At 34.5% G+C, this 21,159-nt stretch overlaps 2 protein-coding genes across 3 annotated transcripts; both read left to right on the forward strand.

Annotated features, from left to right (window-relative positions):
- The first annotated feature begins 8,098 nt into the window (after window positions 1-8,098).
- LOC111291103 (putative disease resistance protein At4g19050) lies at window positions 8,099-17,508 on the forward strand. 2 transcript variants are annotated; one of them, XM_089767446.1, is made up of 6 exons: window positions 8,099-8,239; window positions 8,396-8,473; window positions 9,940-10,023; window positions 11,231-16,003; window positions 16,148-16,239; window positions 17,084-17,508. In XM_089767446.1, exons 1-4 carry the CDS (start codon window positions 8,230-8,232, stop codon window positions 15,916-15,918), a joined length of 4,860 nt encoding a protein of 1,619 aa, XP_089623572.1. In that variant the 5' UTR covers window positions 8,099-8,229; the 3' UTR covers window positions 15,919-16,003; window positions 16,148-16,239; window positions 17,084-17,508. The 2 variants fall into 2 exon arrangements, with proteins under 2 accessions (XP_089623572.1, XP_089623571.1); XM_089767445.1 differs by lacking the exon at window positions 8,099-8,239 and having other exon boundaries at window positions 8,251-8,473; window positions 17,084-17,423.
- Window positions 17,509-18,148: 640 nt separating this feature from the next.
- On the forward strand, window positions 18,149-20,039 carry LOC111291104 (uncharacterized). The gene is made up of 3 exons (XM_089767448.1): window positions 18,149-18,348; window positions 19,273-19,449; window positions 19,710-20,039. Exons 1-3 carry the CDS (start codon window positions 18,283-18,285, stop codon window positions 19,914-19,916), a joined length of 450 nt encoding a protein of 149 aa, XP_089623574.1. The 5' UTR covers window positions 18,149-18,282; the 3' UTR covers window positions 19,917-20,039.
- The last annotated feature ends 1,120 nt before the right edge of the window (window positions 20,040-21,159 follow it).

Consider the following 21,159-nt stretch of genomic DNA (forward strand, 5'->3'; position numbering starts at 1 on the left):
TTCTTGCAGATCGTGCTACTGAAGAGTATGAGCCGATGAAGCTAGAATTTCTTGATGAAGACTTGATGACTATCTCTCAACTGGAAGAAAGGGAGCATGGAGAAAAATGTTGGAGAATGTACTTTGATGGAGCTGTCAATGCCTTGGGGCATGGAATTGGGGCAATTTTGATTTCTCCAGAAGAACAATACTACCCTGTAACAGCGAGGTTAAATTTTAATTGCACAAATAACATCGCTGAGTATGAGGCATGTGTTATGGGCTTGCAAGCTGCTATAGAAAGAAGAGTGAAAGCACTGAAAGTGTTTGGAGACTCAGCTCTAGTTATATACCAGTTGAAAGGAGAATGGGAGACGAGAGACTCAAAACTCGTTCCATATCATAAGTATATTCTAGAGTTGACGAAACAATTTGAAGATGTCCAGTTCGATCACTTACCTCGAAAAAAAAATGTGATTGCTGATGCATTGGCTACTATGGCTGCAATGATTCGAATTAATGATGACACTGACATTCAGCCTATAAAGTTAGATGTTAAGGATATACCAGCGTATTGTTCTAATATAGAAGGGGAAGAAGATAGAAAACCCTGGTATTATGACATCTTACAGTATGTCAAAGATCAGCAATATCCAGTTCATGCAACAGAAAATGATAAAAGAGTCATCCGAAGATTGGCTATGAGCTTTTTCCTGGACGGGGATATCCTTTACAAAAGAAGCAAGGATCAAGTACTATTGAGGTGTGTAAATGAGACTGAAGTGAAAAAAATCATTGAAGAGGTGCATGATGGAATATGTGGGGCACATACTAGTGGACATATGATGGCAAAACAGATTATGAGAACGGGATATTACTGGTTGACGATGGAGAATGATTGTATTGACTATGCTCGTAAATGCCATAAATGTCAGATATATGCTGATAAGATTCATGCTCCGCCGTCTGCTTTACATGTTATGGTACCACCATGGCCATTTTCAATGTGGGGCATAGATGTCATTGGTCCAATCACCCCAAAGGCTTCTAACAGGCACAGATTCATTTTTGTGATGATAGATTACTTCACAAAATGGGTAGAAGCAGCTTCATATGCAAATGTGACACACTCTGTGGTTTGTAAGTTCATAAAAAAGGAGATCATCTGTAGATATGGACTTCCGGAGAAAATTATTTCAGACAATGCCAAGAATCTGAATAGCAAGATGATGCAAGAAATATGTGCTCAATATAAGATCAAGCATCATAACTCGGCACCATACCGTCCAAAAATGAATGGGGCAGTTGAGGCAGCCAATAAGAACATAAAGAGGATTTTGGAAAAAATGATCGAGACTTACAAAGATTGGCATGAGAAGTTGCCATTCGCATTGCATGCATATCGAACGTCAGTTCGTACCTCTACTGGGGCAACCTCATTTTTGTTGGTTTATGGGATGGAGGCTGTACTACCAGTGGAAGTAGAGATCCCCTCTTTGAGAGTCTTAAAAGAAGTTGAGTTAGAAGAGGCTGAATGGATTCGAGAACGTTATGAGCAGTTAAATTTCATAGAAGAAAAGAGATTGACTGCACTGTGCCATGACCAGCTATACCAAAGAAGAATGATGAGGGCTCATGATAAGAAAACTCGGTCTCGTTGCTTTCGAGAAGGAGAGTTGGTTTTGAAAAGAATTCTCCCAATCTAGCACGATAGTAGAGGAAAATGGACTCCGAATTGGGAAGGGCCGTATGTGGTGAAACGGGCCTTTTCGGGTGGAGCATTGATACTGACTGAGATGGATGGAAATGATTTACCCCATCCTGTAAATTCTGATGCTGTGAAGAAATACTATGCTTGAAAAAAATGAAAAAATGAAAAAATGAAAAAATGAAAAAATGAAAAATAAAAAAATGAAAATGATGAAAAAAGGTGAACAAGGAGGACTCAAGGCGAAAACCCCAAAAGGGCGGTTTGAGTCATAGGGGGTTTCTCTAAGTTAAAAACCTGAAAAGGCGGCTTAGATAAGGAGAATACAGCATCGAATCTGAAAGTCTGCTGATATGGAGGTTAGCAAATTCAGAAGAGTTCCAAGTTGTTAAATACATCAGAGGGTTGAGTTTTCAGAAAAAAACTTTGAGATATGTTATCATGATTATCTTATTGTTCATTTTGGGCTTTGTCCCCATACCTATCCTTGTAATTCTTTCTTGGCCAAAGTTTACCGACATTTGCTAATAAAGAAACATTTTATTTCATTCTTTGCTCCTTTTTCTGATGACTGTTTCCCTACCATTCATATCCCTTTCTTCTTAATACCCCATCATGGAAGGAATGTGTAAATGCATTCTCCCTTTCTGAGTTGAAAATAATGATTGATGAATGAATAACAACATAAAAAGATTTTTACATTACATTGAATAAATCGAGAGTGATAAAGGCAGAATCGAGATGTTCAGCTCCTGATTAGGACATTGAATTTGGGAAGAGATTTTTTGTTATAGGAAGAATATGAATGGAAGAAATAATTAAGAGTCACACTGGTTCGATCTTAGAAGAGCAGTGCAATTGGATCCTTGAGGAATCAAAGGGCTTGACACCTAAGAAAAAAAAAGAGCTTGAGAAACTTGAGTACCATACATTGAACAGGAATTAATTGGCCAACATTTGCATAGCATGCATTAAAATTCATATGCATTTGCATAGCATACACTACTTTCAGGAAAGTATAGTGTACAAATTCAAGAAGCAGGGGTGTTCCAACATCCCACATGAAAAAGACAGATATGAAAAGACTTTGCAAGTTTGAGAAGAAACTTGTCAAGTAAGTTCCTAATCCTTGAAATAGGATGGCTCTTGGTATCGGGGTTGATTTATAAGACCTTTGGGCATAATCTCCTGAAATCCCTTCAAACACAACTTTCAACTCCTTCGGACATGATCGTCTAGGAGTATTTACTTTTCAAAGTTCGTTGCCTCTGTTTAGAGGAGCAATTTACTTTTCAAAAGTCGTGGTGCCTCTGTTTAGAGGAGCAATTTACTTTTTCAAAGTTCGTTGCCTCTGTTTAGAGGAGCAATTTATTTTTCAAAGTTCCGTTGCCTCTGTTTAGAGGAGCAATTTACTTTTTCAAAGTTCGTTGCCTCTGTTTAGAGGAGCAATTTATTTTTCAAAGTTCCGTTGCCTCTGTTTAGTGGAGCAATTTATTTTTCAAAGTTTCGTTGCCTCTGTTTAGAGGAGCAATTTACTTTTTCAAAGTTCGTTGCCTCTGTTTAGAGGAGCAATTTATTTTTCAAAGTTCCGTTGCCTCTGTTTAGAGGAGCAATTTACTTTTCAAAGTCGTGGTGCCTCTGTTGAGAGGAGCAATTTATTTTTTCAAAGTCGTGGTGCCTCTGTTTAGAGGAACTTCGGCAAAAAAAAAAAAAACAAAACAAAAAAAACAAAAAAAACAAAACAAAAAAAATAAAAAAAATAAAAAAAAAAACAAAAAAACAAAAAACAAAAAACAAAAAACAAAAAACAAAAAACAAAAAACAAAAATTTTTTTAAAAAAAAAATCAAAAAATAAAAATGTTGAGTTGAGTCTTGATTGGGTGTCTACGTCTTTGCGCAATTTCTGTTTCACAGAAAATGTGCAAAGAGGGGCAGCTATAGACACCCAATTGGGTCCGGGCCCAGATCAATTGGGCCTGGCCCAAAGGGATAAGGCCCATTTCAATCCTGTATTTTTTTTCTCTTTTCTTTTTCTTCTTTTGTATTTTATGTATTTCATTATTATTATTATTATGTATATCTTTGTGTATTTATTTTTATTTAGATTAGATTTATATGTATTGTATGTATATAGTTATATATTTATTATTATTATTATCTTTTTTTTTTTGTAATATATTTTTGGGTTTATCTTATGTTATTTTTTTTTATTATCTGTTAATTTTATCTGATTTTTTTTCCGAATTATCTGATATTATTTTTTTATTTTTATACTATCATATCTTTTGATTATCTAGTATTTTTTTTATTTATTTTGATTTTAATTCTGGATGACTAAGATTCAAAGTTGAAGAATCCCACTCTGGAGGGGAATTCAATCAGAAGAGTCCAGTTGGATTCAAAGACTGAATTCCCGTCCAAAGAGGAATTGGGATTGATCAGGAACTCCTGATCAATCCCTATAAAAGGGACTCTGGAACAGAATGCAAAACACAGACAGAAAACAGTAAGCAAAGCTACTGATTTGAGAGAAAAGGAGGCGTATAGGAAGCTAGGAAAAGTTTAGGAGTGTTCTGGGAGTGAGAAAAAATTTTTAGAGATTTTTTGGCTAAAATTTTTTTTGGAAATTTCCAGAATCCGACGAAAATTTCGGCGAAATTTGAATTTTCCGGCAACAATTCCGGCGAACATTGAAGTTTCCGACGACCAGTCCAGTTTTCGACGAAGAATCCCAGAAATCGGCGATCTTCCGGCCAACTTCCGACGAAATTTCCAGATTCCGACGAAAATTTCCAGAATCCGGCACCGGTGTTCTTCAGTTTCTAGAGAGAAGGGAGAGAAAAAGGAAGAAGAGAGAGAGAGGGGGAGGAGTGTTCTGCCGAAAAACAGAGGAAGGTGCCTTTTATACCCTCCCAAAACGACGTCGTTTTGGCCTTAAGTAACCCAGAGGATCCGCGCGTTTTGCCGAACCCGACCCGACCCGGGCGTCGACCCGCTTTCTGACCCGCGCGTGCCGCCCCCCTCCGAGCCGAGCCGAGCCGAGCCAAGCCGCCAAGCCGCTCCCCCGAGCCGTTTTCTTTTCCTTGAGCCGAGCCGCGATCCGAGCCGCTCCAAGTTTTTTTTTTTTTTATTTCTTTGTTTATTTGTTTATTTTATTTTTTATTTTTTAGATTAGGTTTATGTAATAGTCTTTTTATTTATTTTTTATTATTTTATTTTCTTTAAATAAAAATAAAAAAATTCTAAAAAAATATATTTTTAGGGAAAAGTTGAAAGTATCAATTTTCCTTAGAAATAAATTTTCAAAAAAATATTTTTGGGGAAAAGTTGAAAGTATCAATTTTCCTTAAAAGAAAAATAAATTTCCAAAATAAAATATTTTTAGGGAAAAGTTGAAAGTATCAATTTTCCTTAGAAATAAATTTCCAAAAAATATTTTTGGGGAAAAGTTGAAAGTATCAATTTTCCTCATAAATAAATTTCAAAAAAAAAATATTTTTAGGGAAAAGTTGAAAGTATCAATTTTCCTTAGAAATAAATTTCCAAAAAATATTTTTGGGGAAAAGTTGAAAGTATCAATTTTCCTCAGAAATAAATTTCAAAAAAAAATATTTTTAGGGAAAAGTTGAAAGTATCAATTTTCCTTAGAAATAAATTTCCAAAAAAAATATTTTTAGGGAAAAGTTGAAAAAAAATATTTTTAGGGAAAAGTTGAAAGTATCAATTTTCCTTAAGAATAAATTTCCAAAAAATATTTTTAGGGAAAAGTTGAAAGTATCAATTTTCCTTAAAAGAAAAATAAATTTCCAAAAAAAGTATTTTTGGGGAAAAGTTGAAAGTATCAATTTTCCTTAGAAATAAATTTTCAAAAAAAGGGTTTTTGAGGAAAAGTTGAAAGTATCAATTTTCCCTAAAAAAAAAAATCATTCTTTCCTTCCTTTCTATCTTAATTTTGATCTTGTTTTTTTCTTTAAATAATCCGACGACGGAGCCTCTGTAAGTGAAACAGTAGTTTTTCTTGCATACTCTTGAGGTGAGGGAATTTTCTCAATTTTCTGCTAAAAGTATTAGAGTCAATTGAGAAAAGTTTCCAATAATTAATTACTTGGTAAAATTTTAAGGCTTTTGGATAACACAAATTCAAGCTGGTACCATCTTTTGATGGGCGTTGTGAGGGTGCTATAACCTTCCTCACACGTAATCGAACTCCCGAACCCTGTTCTGGTTAGTAGACCTGAACCAATTCTTTTAGGGGCCCTTAAACTTAGGTGTTCCCTTGAAGGACAGATTCCTTAGGTGGCCAATCGCACCTAGATAAAAAAGATTGGTGGCGACTCCCTAAAAGTCAATGTCTAGCGATAGATCCCCGGATCTAGACGTTATGACAATATATATAAATAGTTTTTTAATTATTTATTTAATTTTATAATTATTTATAATTATTTATATATATTTATATTTATATTAAAAATAATATTTTATTAATTTTGGGTCGGGTCGAGTCGGATATGATTTTATATAATGTCGAGTCGGGTAAGGTTTAGGTATAAAAATAACAAAAAAATTATCGGATCGAGTTGGGTTCGGGGCGAGCAAAAACATGCCCCGACCCAACCCGTTGCCATCCCTACCCAAGAACACTGGTTGAATTTAATCGAATTCTAGAAATTCTTATCGAAATTTGGGTTGTTCGTCGAAAGTTCGTCGAAAAGTTCATCGAAAAATTCATCGATTTTTGGAAAGTAGTTGCTGGAAACTGGAAAGCTAACCGAAATCTGGGAAGTCTGTCGAAAAATTCAACCAACACAAAAAAATTTTACCGAAATTTGAAAATTTTTCAAAAAAATTTTTCTTCTCTTTAACAAAACTTCGAAAATTTTTTTCCTTTTGCTTGCTGTGTCTTTGATATATTTATTCTCTTTTCTACTTCTAATTTTCTTTCTGTGTTTCTGTGTTTTTTTTTTTCTATTCTGTATGTGCTTCCTGTATGTTTCAGCGTTTATTTATATGGATTGATCAGAGGAGTTTTTGATCAATCCTAATTACTTCTTGTAATTGAGATTCAATCTTTGAATCTAATTCAAATTCTATCAACTCAATTTTATGCAAACTCAAACACCTTTTTCATTTTTTCATTTTTATTATTTTTTTAATTTTTTAATTATCAAAGTTAATCTTGTAGATTCCTAAATAAATTGGAATGTTTACAGTTATTATAACTTTACATTTGGTAATACATTAAAAAAGGAATCAAAATTAAAGACAAATCACCTGCTGTAAATACCTACAAAAGAAAAAATCAAATACTTATGTAACTTACATTTTGTAATAAATGAAAGAAAGGAGATGTAAACAAAGGTAGAGAACTAAACACCAAATAAAATTTATGTTAAATAATGATTTATTTTTAAAAGATATATATTATAAAAATTATCAAGAGATTAAATTTTGTCTTTTTGAATAATAAAAGATTATTATAAAATCTATTAATGTAAAACTAAATTTGATATTTTTAAATTTAAAAAGGATAAATATCTAAATTATAAAAAAATTAATTTTAAATGACAAAAAGATATGTATTTAAGTTATATATATCTAAATTATTAGAAAATCAATTTAGGATAACTAATAAATTTTTAATACTTTTATTTTTTTTATAAACACCATAAATTATTAGTAAATTAATTTTAAAAGATAAAAAGATATATATTTAAATAATATATAAATTATTAAAAATTAATATTGGATAACTTATAATTTTTAAATATTTTTGTTCATTTGATAAATACCATAAAATTATTAAAAAATTAATTTTATGCGATAAATAATATAAATTTGTTTTATTTATTTAAATATTTTTATTTATTTGATAAATACCACGTAAAATTATTAGAAAATTTATTTATTTGATAAATATCATAAAATTATTAAAAAAAACTTTTTTTTTATAAGCCTAACACATGTTTTGCAACGAAAGCCTCCTCACTGGCATGAGATACTTGGCTGTGATTCTTTAAAAAGAAGCGCTGGAGGTACAAGAATAGTACTGCAAATTTAGTTGAGTTTCTCAAGTAAGGAATTGTTAAGGTACACGTTTTCTTTTTCCTTTTTATCCAAATGGTTAAAGGAACAAGCAATTCTTATTCTAAAGAGAAGCCAATCGATGATCATTTGCTGATGGGATTAAGTGAAAGGCAAGCTCTCGGGAATACATCGATTTCTTGCTCGCTCGGCCATTCTTTCAGTGTCTTTTTGCACTCTGGGTTGTTCTTCCTACAAAGATGCAAGGGGAATAGACTGATGGCTTTGGCTCTTTAAGCTTAGTTTCTAGACCAAGTTTCTTGGAACTTTATTCGCCTTTACTCTTCTACGTATGAAGTACGTGTGTGCGTGCATGGATGTAAATTGCGCCCCGCATTGCTATAAAAAGGGGTAGGGTTTAGAAGGCGAGAAGTATGAGAATTACCATAAGTGTTTGAGAGCATTGAGATTTGAGAGAGTGAGAACTGTTGTGGCTTTCTTTTGTCATTTAACTCAAGCTATGGAACAAGGTTGGTTTTTTTTTTTTTTTTTTTTTTTTCACAATCTCTAATTACTTTCTTATTGTTGTTTTATAATTCCAATTCTTTCTTCTTTCCTTTTTTAAATACATCATTATAATTAAGTGTCGTTATTGATGTTTTGTCTCATTAATTTCCTCGTGATAGACAACAAAGAGGGTCGGAGCTCTGAAGGAACACAGCCTAATATTCCGACACAAGAGCTGCCAAAGTGTAATCCTGAAGGTATATATATATATATATTATATAAACTATAAAGCTAATTCAAGCCTGATAATTGCATAGTTTAGGGCCTATTATGTGGTTTTCAAAGAAGATTTTTTATTTTAATTTTAAATGGGAAATCGGTCAAACATGATAGAGAAATGCATTTATTGGTGATTAAGGGGAGAAATAGATATATTGAAAATATGTATATAGAAATATATATATATATATTATTAAGAAATTAGGATATTGAAACATATATAGTTTTGAAAATAAAATATCCCAAGCATTAATTTGCTTATTATACCATCACATTTATAAACGATATATATGGCCTGCGCTTTTCATTTTTTTGGGCATCTATTAAAATTTTATTTTTATTATTATTATACAAAACTAATTGCTTAATTCTACTTGTTAATGAGTTTTTTTTATATATCTCCTCTATCTCATCTTCTTTATCCATTTTTTTGGGATTTCCCAAAATTATGTCCTATTTCCTTTTTTGAATATCTAAAACTCTTATTTTTTATATTTTAAAATTATATTTTTTGATTTTTTTAATTTTTTAACAATAAAAAAATCATGAAACTTTAATTTTATTAAAAAAAATTAAATTAAATTAAATATATTAAAATCAAACTTTTTTCTTAAATTTCATAAAAATCAATAAATGACAAACATTTTAGAACAAAAAGAATATATTAAAATTTAGGATTCCAATAAAAAAATAATAGCTTTAAAAAAGTTACATTTTGAAAAAAAAAAAAGGTAAAAAAATGAATAAACATACACATCCTTAATTTTAAAATTTTATAATAATTTTATTTGATTTTTTATCAATTTATTCAACTTATCCTGTGTCATATGATTAGTAACATCAAACTTAATCAGTGTCTTTTTATATATAATTTAGATGTACATGGTTGGTACTCTTTTATGGAGCATGCTTCTAATTTTTTTAATTAGATCGTTAATTTTGGGATTTATATTTGATCTACAGTTAGATTTTATTCATTATTAAGAAATCATATGATAGCACAACCTTAATAAAAAATATATAAAATTTTTTAACCTTTAAAAAAATATATAGAAAAAATTTACAAATTTTTAAAAATAAATACACAAATTTTTTTTTTTTTATTAATGATATGCATCTATAATTATAAAATCTATACATTAACAGTATATAAAATATATACACTTAAAATTTTTTTCATTTCTTATATAAAATTATGATTATCAAATATATGGACTTAATTTTGTTCCTTTCTTTCCTTATTAACGTGAATCCCGTGTATCAATGGCAAAGTGGATCTTTAAAGCTTAGTTTCTTTCCTTATTTTTTTTTTTTTTTTTGCACAATCTCTAATTACTTCCTTATTCTTGTTTTATAATTCGAATTCTTTCTTCTTTCCTTTTTTAAATTTGTAATTATAATTAAGTGTTATTGATGTTGTGTTTCGTTAATTTCCTGGTGATAGACAAGAAAGAGGGTCAGAGCTCTGAAGGAACACAGCCTACTATTCCAACACCAGAGCTGCCAAAGAGTGATGTTCCAACTGCAGGTATATATAAACTATAAAACTAATTCAAGCCTGATAATTGCATGATTTAGGGTCTATTATGTGGTTTTAAAAGAACATTTTCTGTTTTATTTTTAACGGGAAATCTGTAAAACATGAAAGTGAAAATGCATTTATTGGTGTTTATAGGGAGAAATATATATTATTAAGAAATGAGGATATTGAAAGATATTTGATTTTGAAAATAAAATATCCCAGGCATTAGTTTGTGTATTACACCATCAATGATTAGAAAAATGTATAAAAAATTTATTTATTTTCTATAATTTGAAGTTTTGCTTAACTCTATTTGTTAACGAGTTATCTTTTTGTATATTAGAATTTCACACACCCATAAAAAAAATAATAGTTTAAAAAAGGTTACATTTTGAAAAAAAAAAAAAAAAAAAAACAAGCAAAAAAATGAATAAGCATGCACATCCTTAATTTTAAATTTTTATAATAATTTTATTTGATTTTTTATCAATTTATTTAACTGAATCCAGTGTCATATGACTTGTAACACCAAACTTAATCGGGTTTTTTTGTTTTTTTTATAAATAATTTAGATGTACATAGATAGTACTCTTTCATAGGGCATGCTTCTAATATTTCAACTAGATTGTTAATTCTGAAATTTATATTTGATCTATTATTAATTTTATACCACATCCTTAATGAAAAAACATAAAATTTTATAAACCCTTAAAATTAAATATATAAAAAATTTACAAATCCTTAAAAATAAATATATAAAAATTTATATACCACAAGTGCATGTAATATGTACTTTTAATTTTGTTCCTTTCTTTCTTTTTTAATGTGAATCCCGTATATCAACGGCAAAGTGGATGTGTCACAAACTTATATACAATTGGATCAACTAAGCCTGTGTTTTCTTCCCGTATATATGGATATCTTAATGAAGGGGTCTATAAAAATTACTGCTATGATTTTGTTTAAAACAACTAATCCTGGTGACATAGTTAAAGACTGGGAAAATGAAGAGAGTCGGATAGTTGATAATGGTAACTGTGGCCAGTAAGTAGTTACCAAAAGTTTGTTCTATGTGACTTTTACTTCGCCTGTAAGTAATGGTAATTAAACAGAGATTTTTTCCTCATATTTTATAAGAAAATCTTTATTTTTTTTATTAATGGCATTAAAATTCTACCTACTTAACTATATATAATTGTTTCAATGCCGCTAGAAATGAAACCAGAGACAGCAAAAGCAAACGAGGGTGATGCAGGGAAGATATTGAAGATGCTGGAAGAGGGCAATAATGAAGCAGTTGTCCTCACTGGGAATGCAGGAACAGGGAAAACATGGCTGGCCAGAGAAATAGCCAAGTCTGCTGTCAGTAAAGAAGGGCCCTTCTATATGTCTCTTTGGCTATCTCTGAACGACAAGCACAAGGACGACGACTCTCTTCGCCACTCCATTGCCCGCCAGTTTTCCATCCCTACCATTGGCGGTGTATGGGAAGATGTTGATGATATTGATGACAAGAAAAAGCAGCAGTACGATGAGAACTTAAAGCAGCTGCCTCAGAAGGTAACAGAAAAGCTTGAAGAGAAGAGAAGAGAAATGGCTAATGATAAGAATGAACAAAAAAACATGTTTCTACTGGTGTTGGATTCTGAAGGAGTGGTAACGCCCGAAGATTATGATTACATCATGAAAAGTTTATTTCCTTTCGAAGATGTCAAAAAGATCAGGGTTCTGATCACGACAAGGCCTGAAGAAGAAGGATTTAGCAATAAGGAATCAATCACGGTGGTTGAGATTCAACCCCTTTCGGGAGTTGAGGCAGCGAGTTTCTTAAAAAAAAGGGTTGGGGACAACGTTTCCAAGCATCCAGGATTCGAAATACTTCGCCATGACATTGAAAAAAGAAGCAAGGTTTTGCCTGTTCAAATTATCATGTTGGCAGCAGCCTTAAATCACATTGCAGAAGATGGTCCCGAAGCACGGGTGCGTGCTTTCGATACAGCCCTTGACATTCTGAAGCAAGCTGACAAAGATGATCCGATACCACTTCTTCATTTCACATATGAAATGTTGCCAGGCGATTGCGTGATTGATTGCTTTTGGCATAGCTGGAACTTCTTGGGGAAACATGGTGGTGTTCAGTACAACGAGTTGATCACTCACTGGATACTAGAAGGTCATCTTGATCTTGCTGCTGGAGTCAAGACAGCTTATGAGAAGGGATACGATATCATGATGGAGCTAATAGATCGTGGCATGCTGAAGATGCAAGAGGACAATCTTATTGTTCTGGAAGGAGCAACGATTAATCTGTGGGATCATAGATGTCGTGAATTATTTGAGACATCCAACCTGGGGCTGGCTACCGTGCTTGAGGGTGAGAATCGCCAAGTTTTTGAAAGGATGGCACCAGCTGATGGCATGATGAGGACAGTTAGTGTGGATAAGAAAGGGGAATCAGTCTCCTCACTACTGATTGATGGAAGCCATCCATGCAGGGAAGCCCCAGACACATTCTTTCAAGCAAAGCCGAAACTCAAAGTTCTGGCCCTTTTCTATCCCAGGCTCACATCGCTCCCCAAACCCATATCTGAAATGAAGAATCTGCTTGTGCTTGTGGTCAGAGGCTGTTATCTGTTGAAAGACATCAAATACATTGAGAATCTCAAAGAATTAATAGTTCTTGAGATATCTGGCTCACCCTTTTTGGAGGAAATGTCAGAAGAACTCTTTGCATGCATGTCCAAACTTCGAAGCCTTAATCTATCTGCACTCAAAATCAAGTCATTGCCTTCTAGTCTCTCCAACCTGACTGAACTACGCAGGCTCATCCTTAGAAAGTGTTCTTTCCTGGAATCTCTACCAAAGCTAGCCAATCTCAAAAACCTTGAGGTAATTGATCTTTCTGGGTCCTCCTCTTTGATAAAGATCCAAGAAAAAAGTTTCAAGTCATTTAAAAGTCTTCGATTCATTGATTTTTCTGAAACCAAAATTGAGAAATTACCAATTGTTCAGACTCTTGAAAACCTAAAAATCCTCTTAGCTAGAGGATGTGATCGTTTATTTGGACTGCGCCTAATGAAATATCTGCCGAACCTCAAGGTTCTTGATGTTTCAGGTGCCATTAGGATAAAGGAAATATATTTTGATTGCTTTGATCATACTGACAACCTTAGCGTCCTCAATCTATCAAAAACTGGGATTAGGTTTTTACCTGACAGCCTTAGCAAAAACCTCCTTGATCTCAGAGTGCAAGGTTGTTCTAAACTGGAAAAACTTCTGAGCCCAAAGGAAGAGGATCTCAAAAAGCTAGAGTCTCTAGATCTTTCCGATTCCTCTAGTCTGGAAAAGTTTCCAGAAAATTTTTTTGAAAATCTGACTAGCCTTCAGTCCCTCAACCTCTCAAAAACCAAGGTTGGAAGTCTTCCATCTCTTTTGGAGCTTCGCAACCTTCGCCGTCTGTTTCTAAAGGGTTGTTCGTTTCAAAACCTTCCAGAGTTGACAAAACAAACTCGCCTTGTGAAACTTGATCTCTCGGATTGTGAGAGCCTGACTGAGTTGCCAAGCTTGGTTGATCTAGCATATCTTGAGATTATTAATCTTTCAGGTTGTAAAGCTCTGTCAAAAATAAACCAATCCTTTGAGAAAATGTCTAGGCTTCAGGTACTCAATCTCTCTGAAACTCAGATTTCATCCTTACCATCTCTTTGCGAGCCTAGCAAACTCCATTCCCTTATTCTAAGGAACTGCACCAAACTAGAAAAAACTCCAAACTTTGGGATCCTGTTACAACTTGAGCAGCTTGACCTACGTGGTACAAGCTCTTTGAAGAATTTCAATGTCGAATCCTTGAAAGACCTTACTCAGCTTCAAACTCTGAAGTTACCTAAAATTGAAGGCACGCAATCTTTGTCAGCTTTGAAGAAACTTGAGATTCTGGATCTTTCTGAAGAAGCTGTTGATTCTTTGCCAACTCTTGACAGTCTTAGCAATCTACGGCAGCTTTTGCTAAGAGATTGTTCGAGCTTAAAGGAGTTGCCATCACTGAATTCATTGAGTCATCTAGAGGTGCTTGATCTATCAGGGACCAAAGTGAAAAATCTTCCAGACAAAATTAACCCGACTCATTTAAAGCGTCTTTATCTACCGGAGGGAGTGATTGAAGAGTTTAAGGGGGAGAAGGTCAAGTGTCTACCATTGGAGCTAAAGTTGGATCGCTGTTGTATCTCCAAGGCTTCTGATATTCCTGAAGGGGATGTGAAATCTAGAATAATTGTGCATGGCACAGAACTCTTCAAAAGTTTGAAGGAAAATTCTAAATTACTGGAGAGTATCATGCATTCTATTTCCGCTGTTCACTCACAAAGCAAAGATGAGGACAATTACGGTGACAGCCGTAAGCATCTCTTTCGTGATATCTACTCCAAGATTAGAAAACTTCCTTCTGTGGCAGAAGATGGCCAGTCTTTGGAAATCCATGGATTTGATTATTGCCCCACTGATATTGAGGTTGTTCTTGAGCAGGTCAAGTATGTCTTATTGGTTGAAAATAATTTTTTGAAAAACTTGTCCGATTTGAAGCCCGGTAGCTTGAAGAACATTAAAGGCTGTTGGTTAGAAAGGTGCAACGAAATGGAGAGCATTTTTGTGGAGGCAGGTCTTGGGAAGTGGCAAAACCTAGAGATTCTATGGATGTCAAACCTTCTCAAATTGAAGAGTTTGCACGACAAGAAAATTCAATCCCTGAATTTTGGGAACCTAAAGCATTTGTACATTGACTGCTGTCCAACGCTTGAAACTGTTTTCTCAATAGGGCAGATACCAGAAAACCTGGAAACTCTCAGAATTACATTCTGTGATAAACTAAAGACTGTTGTTGTTCCAGCCAACGGGGAAGTGCAAACCACAGGCTCCGCAGACAAGAAAATACAGGCCACGAGTTCAGCAGACAATCAAGTACAGAATACGAGCTCCTCAAAAATGAAAGTGCAGACCAGGAGTTCAGCAAACAAGGAAGTGCAGACCACGATTTCCGCAGACCAGGAAGGGCTAGCGCAGACCATGAGTTCAGCAAACAAGGAAGTGCAGACCACTAGCTCCGCAGACAAGGAAGTACAAACCACGAGTACTGCAGACAAGGAAGTACAAACGGCAAGTTCCACAGACAAGGAAGCGCAGGCACAGACAACTAGTTCTGCAGACAAGGAAGTGCAGACCACGAGTTCCGCAGAACAGGAAGTGCTAGCGCAGACCATGAGTTCAACAAACAAGGAAGTGCAGACCACTAGTTCCGCAGACAAGGAAGTACAAACCACGAGTTCTGCAGACAAGGAAGTACAAACCGCAAGTTCCGCAGACAAGGAAGCGCAAGCACAAACAACTAGTCCTGCGGACAAGGAAGTGCAGGCGCAGGCCATGAGTTCAGCAAACAAGGAAGTGCAGACCGCAAGTTCCGCAGACAAGGTAGTACAAACCGCAAGTTCCGCAGACAAAGAAGTACAAACCACAAGTTCCGCAGACAAGGAAGCGCAGGCACAGACAAAGAGTTCTTCAGACAACGAAGTGCAGGCACGGACCACGAGTTCTGCAGAGAAGGAAGTGAAGGCACAAGCCATGAGTTCAGCGGACAAGGAAATGGAGGCGCAAACCACAAGTTCAGCAGACAAGGAACAGCCCATGAGTAGAACCAAGCTCAAGCATTTGCATATATCCTATTGCCCAATGCTTGAAACTGTTTTCTTACCAGCGCTGCTGCCCAACTCAGAATTACCAAACTTGCAGACATTGCATCTCTTAGAACTTCCAGCTTGGACTGCATCTAGCATCGGGATTAAACTGAACGGAATAAAAAATGTTAAAGTTAGCCCCAATGTAGAGAAAAGTCTCAGGTCTGGAAATGCATGAAAGGAAATCACTGGAGCTGATAAGAATTGAGATTTAATTGAAGATAAAAGACCTCAACAAGCACATAGGCCATGCGTAATTTCTGGTTTGTCATAGCTCCCCTGCATCTTTTGACTTCATATAATACTTCTTTACTGTTTAACTTGTATCCTATTGCTATTTTCTATCATTATTTGAATATAAATAAATATCTTGTTTGAGTTAGTTCTTTTGTTCTTATCCCATACAGAAGTACGAACTGGACATGGTTTCAATCGAGGACAAACTAAGAGGACAGCCTAGAAGGTTTGATCATGAGGAACTCGGACATATGAATCTCTGGTAAGTTGGATTGATTTGTTCCAGTAGAAAGAGCAAAGAGAGACATGGATTGAACACAAAGAGATTTGTCATCTTTAGATCTTTCAGTAAGTCCAAACCAAAGCAAGCAGTTTAAGAAAAATGATTCCTATAGCCAACCCTAATTTGTTCAGTTAATTAAGGCTTAGTTGAGTTGAGTTGACTTGATCCATGCATAGAAATTTAGAATTAGCTTTTATTTCCTGCGTAATGTATTAATATTGCCTAATTAACATTAGACTAGGAAGTTCTCATTAGCCTCCTCTTTAAGACAGTTTCTTTAGCAGTATTGTGTTTATCCTGCTTCTTTGGGTAACGAATATATTTCAGTTTTGTTTTATAATGTACACAATGGCCCCATTCCTGCTTAAGTGTTTATATTTCATACAGTTTCATTGAAGATTAAGAATTTACTACTATCAACTACAAACACGCGTGGCTCTCTGAATACTCTGTTTTCACCTTTTAATGCAAGGATGTTTGTTTATAATGTGCATCAAAGATTTTTTTTTTCTGGGTTAAGGAACTAGTGATCATTTGACTGAAAGGCAATGCAAGTTGTGATTATTAGGACATTATATGCAAGAGTAACTGTGTCCCCATGTGGCATATAAATGAGTGGTATGCAAAATCCTGACTGCATACTATTCATTTTTATGACTTGGCTACTTCTTTATGTATAATTTTGCCCTTTCTTGGTTTGACGAGATCTTGTCTGTAGGTGCTAAAGTTAATGACTGGTTGGGGTTTTTAGACTTTGTTATTTCTGTGAACATATCAGTCAACCGGCTAACCCTATCTTTGTTGCTTCTGGTGGTAACCGCAGGTGTTTCCCATTTTTAGCCATGCAATCATAAATGGTGGATCCAAGCCGCTAGCTGCCTCCTATTAGTACACAAGACAATAACACACTTTCAGGATGAAGTTCTTGTTCAAGCATAGTTGCAATGTCATGTTTTTTGCTTAATTTTTAAGTTTTTCCTTTTTTTTAAGACTTTGAAATTTCCTGAATGTACTGTTGTTTAGTTTGAGCGTTTGAGGGTATATCACAAATATTTATTAGTTTGAGTCAATTTTCATGCTTCCTTTCTGTAAATTGTTATTCCAGGCTTGGAAACCTTCTCTTTACTTTCCGATAGTACATATCTTCAAATTCCTCTTTTTTTTACTAGTAATTCTCTTTTCAATGAACACCAATTCTCTGTACTTTTCTTATGGAGTGCAAGAAATGAAGAAAATGGTGAAAGACATAAAAAAACAAAATATAAGAATCTTTCAGTCCTCTTCAAAAACTGTACTTATGCTTCTCTATTAAAATAAATTTAAAGAGAAAATCATTTTAGAAAGAAAAGATGATGTTCAAGCCATGTAAACGGCGCATGAATCAGTGGTTAGAGTTTCCAGCTTGTGGGACAGCGCGTGGATGTCATTTTAGATAGGTCGTGTGTGGGACAGCTTAGATAGACATTGGACATTCGACAGCAATGCTGCTGCCTCTCAAAGCCACGCAACCAATGGAACCAACCTCCGGATTTTGCTGACCATTTGGCGAAGTTTGGGGGCTGTGATCTCACTCAACAATGAACTCAATAGCTCTAACTCCACTTGCCAATTGCCTTTTTCTTGTCAGCTTTTAACATGGATTCTCTCAAATGTCCTTTTCTTCTCTTCATTAACAGCTTTCCTCTACTGGCTTCCATGTTTTAGTAAAAAATTGAAACACTAAAAACGATAGTAAATAGTAAAGATTATTTTTAAAGGACAGAGAATCTAAACAGACAAAACCCGTTACGCAAAACAATCCAAAACTAAGCCAAGCCTCAGTGCCTAACCCCACTCTTATCATCTTCTCTCCATTTCTCTCTTTTTATACTTAGCTGTAGACAGAGAAGCTGTAGCATCAGAATTTGTGTTTGCAGTAAATAACGCTGGTTCTCAGCTGACTTTATTTTTTTGTCTTGAACGAATCTAAGATCGGAGGACCCTTTTGTCTGAATTAGAGTTTCCATTGTTGGGAAGAACAACATGGTTGGCATTTTTTCCAGATTTTCTGTTGGCAGGGCTGGCCATCGACGTTCCCAGAGTTCTCTTGTAAGAACTCTTTTTCTGTTCCTTTTTTTTTTAATGTTTTTTTTTAGATGTTTAATTGTTTATTTGGTTGGAATCAGGAACATGTAAATCTAAATTTTTTTTTATAATCTTTTAGTTTTTTTTTTTTGGATTAGTGCATTGAATTTTCATTGTTGGGTATTTTTATTTGGATTTATACGGTCTAATTTTGATTTTTTTTTAATTTCTTTTTTCCCATGCTTTGATTTGGTCGAAATATTCGTGTTCAGAAGTTAGCGGTTAAGCATATTCCTGGTTATGTTGGAATTCGTTGATGTACTTTCATATATCATGCCTTTATTTTGTGATCTGGCTATTTCTTTTATTGTGATACTTGTTTGAGATTTCATTAATATGTTTTAACTGTGACCACATTCTCTCCAAATAGGTCATTTAGTTGCCTTAATTTTAAGATTTCTTGATAGAATTCTGTCATCATGTGCCATTGTGTATTTAATTTGATGAATACAAGAGACAGTACTATGATTCAAGCCTAGAAATCACCAATATAAGCTAAACCCAGATTTCCTGATTAATTATCTGTTTTATTTGATAGTATAGGAAATTATAGATGCCTGGTATATGCTTTTGGGTTGTTGGGCTCTTTGGATATTGAATTCAAATGCCTTTTTAGACGAAGGTCTGCTATTGCATAAGGAATTTATGTTGCTTGAATTTCTTGTTTTTCCACCATGATGATGAAAATTTGTTCTGTTTGAGTAGTAAGTACCCATCTCCTACTACCACTATTATCAACTCTCAATCATTTTCCCTCTTCCTCTTCCTCTCATTAGTGTGCTTAAATGTCTAATCCTTGATGTTTGTATCTGCTTTTGCTCTTATAATAGGATTTGAGTTGTTAACTTCTTGTTGCAAATGACTAATGAGCTGCCACTTGTGGTGCAGGAAGAAAGGGAAGTTATGCCTCCAAATCCGGATGTTGTAGGTGCAGCTATTGCTGCTACTGCTACTGCTCATGGAATTGAAGTAGCAGTTGAGTTTAAGCCAATCGAACATCCGATTGAGCCTTTGGACAATGAGCGACCAATTCAATGCCCACTACCTGAACCTTCAATTCTAAATGTAAGCTTTCGAGAGTTGTCTTTTGTTTCAGTTAATGAGATTCATATTATTCATAGGTTATCATTTTCTAGTATTCATGGTTATGTAATAAAGTGACCATGTAGTTCTCAAAGCCAATGAAGTTTGACATTGTCATTCATTTTCCATGTTGGTTCTCTGGAATTGTTCAAAACCATTTCTTATGAACTTGTCATTAATTTTCAGAGAATTAAACTTCTATAATTTAAAATTCATATACTTTGCATTACCTCTGTCATCGGGATGGAAGAATCTGGAAGGAGCGAGTATCAGCCAGTGTAAGAAGGGGAGCTGACTTGCCAGTTATGGAGGATGGAGGCACCTGTGAATCTGAAGCTACTGGGACAAAACCCCGACCAACATCTAATCGCTTGATTTTACCATCTCTAAGTGCCCCAGAACATAATTTATTAGATCTCCTCGAAGAATGTAATGCATCTGGGATCTAAAGCCTGGTATCAAATCTTGATTAGAGTTTAACTTGGAACAATTTGCATATATAAGTTCAAAGTGTATTTTATTTTTTGCCACCCATTTTGTTGAATATATAGATCGTGGAAATGTTACTCCCACACGTGTAAATCTAACAGATCACATCCAAGATTCAATTCTCACCCTAGTGATTACTCTTACCATATTTTTTTCCTAGATAAAAGCTTCACCCCATTTGTATTTGTTTCATTTGTTTTTACACCTTTCCTGGGACTTTATCGCATAAGGACTGACTGCAAGTGTGGTAACCAATTATTTGAATCGGGTAGTCTTTTGTTTCCACTTTCACAATCCAGTACTTAATTCGAGGCTTGAAGACATGGAGATTGTCATGACTCAGTTAGGTTCCATGGCATCCAATTTTACGCTTGCAATGGATGAGTATGCTTGTCAACTGCTTTTTTGGGTTCATGAGAAATTGTTAAAGGTGCTTAGGTATATCCTTGTGTGGTTCTCTTCTCTCTGTCTCTTCCTTGCACACATTTATGTATTTGCTTTATTAAAGTTAATAAAGTCAGTTTCTCAACCCCCACTGTGTTTTTTTCTTTTTCTTCTTTAGAGACATCGTTGTCAGGAAGGTATCTGATGAGAGCTTTTTCCTGACGGGTATCGTACTTTGAGTTCGTCGCAAGCCATTCCATGATTTTCACTGGAATGGGGAGCTTATCCCTTTTCTTGGTTTTCTGAATTTTCAAGCCTTGCTTTACTACAACACACCACCCACCACTAATCACCAATTACCAAACCAAAGGACAAAAAAAAGGAGAGAAAAATATCAGCCAATTACATTTTCATTCGTCTATATATTCTTCAAAAGCAAGTAATCAGTGGTTCTTTCGATGAATTCACCAACCCTGAATTGAAAACATCTGGAACACCAGTTTACTCAATTATCACCATAGATATTATTAAGGAGATAAACATCTTAGATATAGCTTGGCCTAGTTGGAAACTAGTGACTCTTTCAACAGTTGGGTTCAGCTATTTCAAACGAATTCTGCCATAGTAATATAAAGACATACAAAAGGAAAGCATAAGCAGATAAATTAACTATATAGGCAGCTTGGGAAGCTGAAGTGGGTGCTCAAACGCTGGGCTGTGAAGGTGTTGCCGGGGGCCACGAAAGCTTCCATGATTCATCCTCTGCTTCCTCTGCTGCATCTGATGTGAGTTTGCAACATGATTGTCTTGACCAAGTCC

The sequence above is a fragment of the Durio zibethinus genome, chromosome 11 (genome assembly GCF_047325235.1).
Source record: "Durio zibethinus cultivar Kanyao isolate XHJ-2024 chromosome 11, ASM4732523v1, whole genome shotgun sequence".
Classification (NCBI taxonomy): Eukaryota; Viridiplantae; Streptophyta; class Magnoliopsida; order Malvales; family Malvaceae; genus Durio; species Durio zibethinus.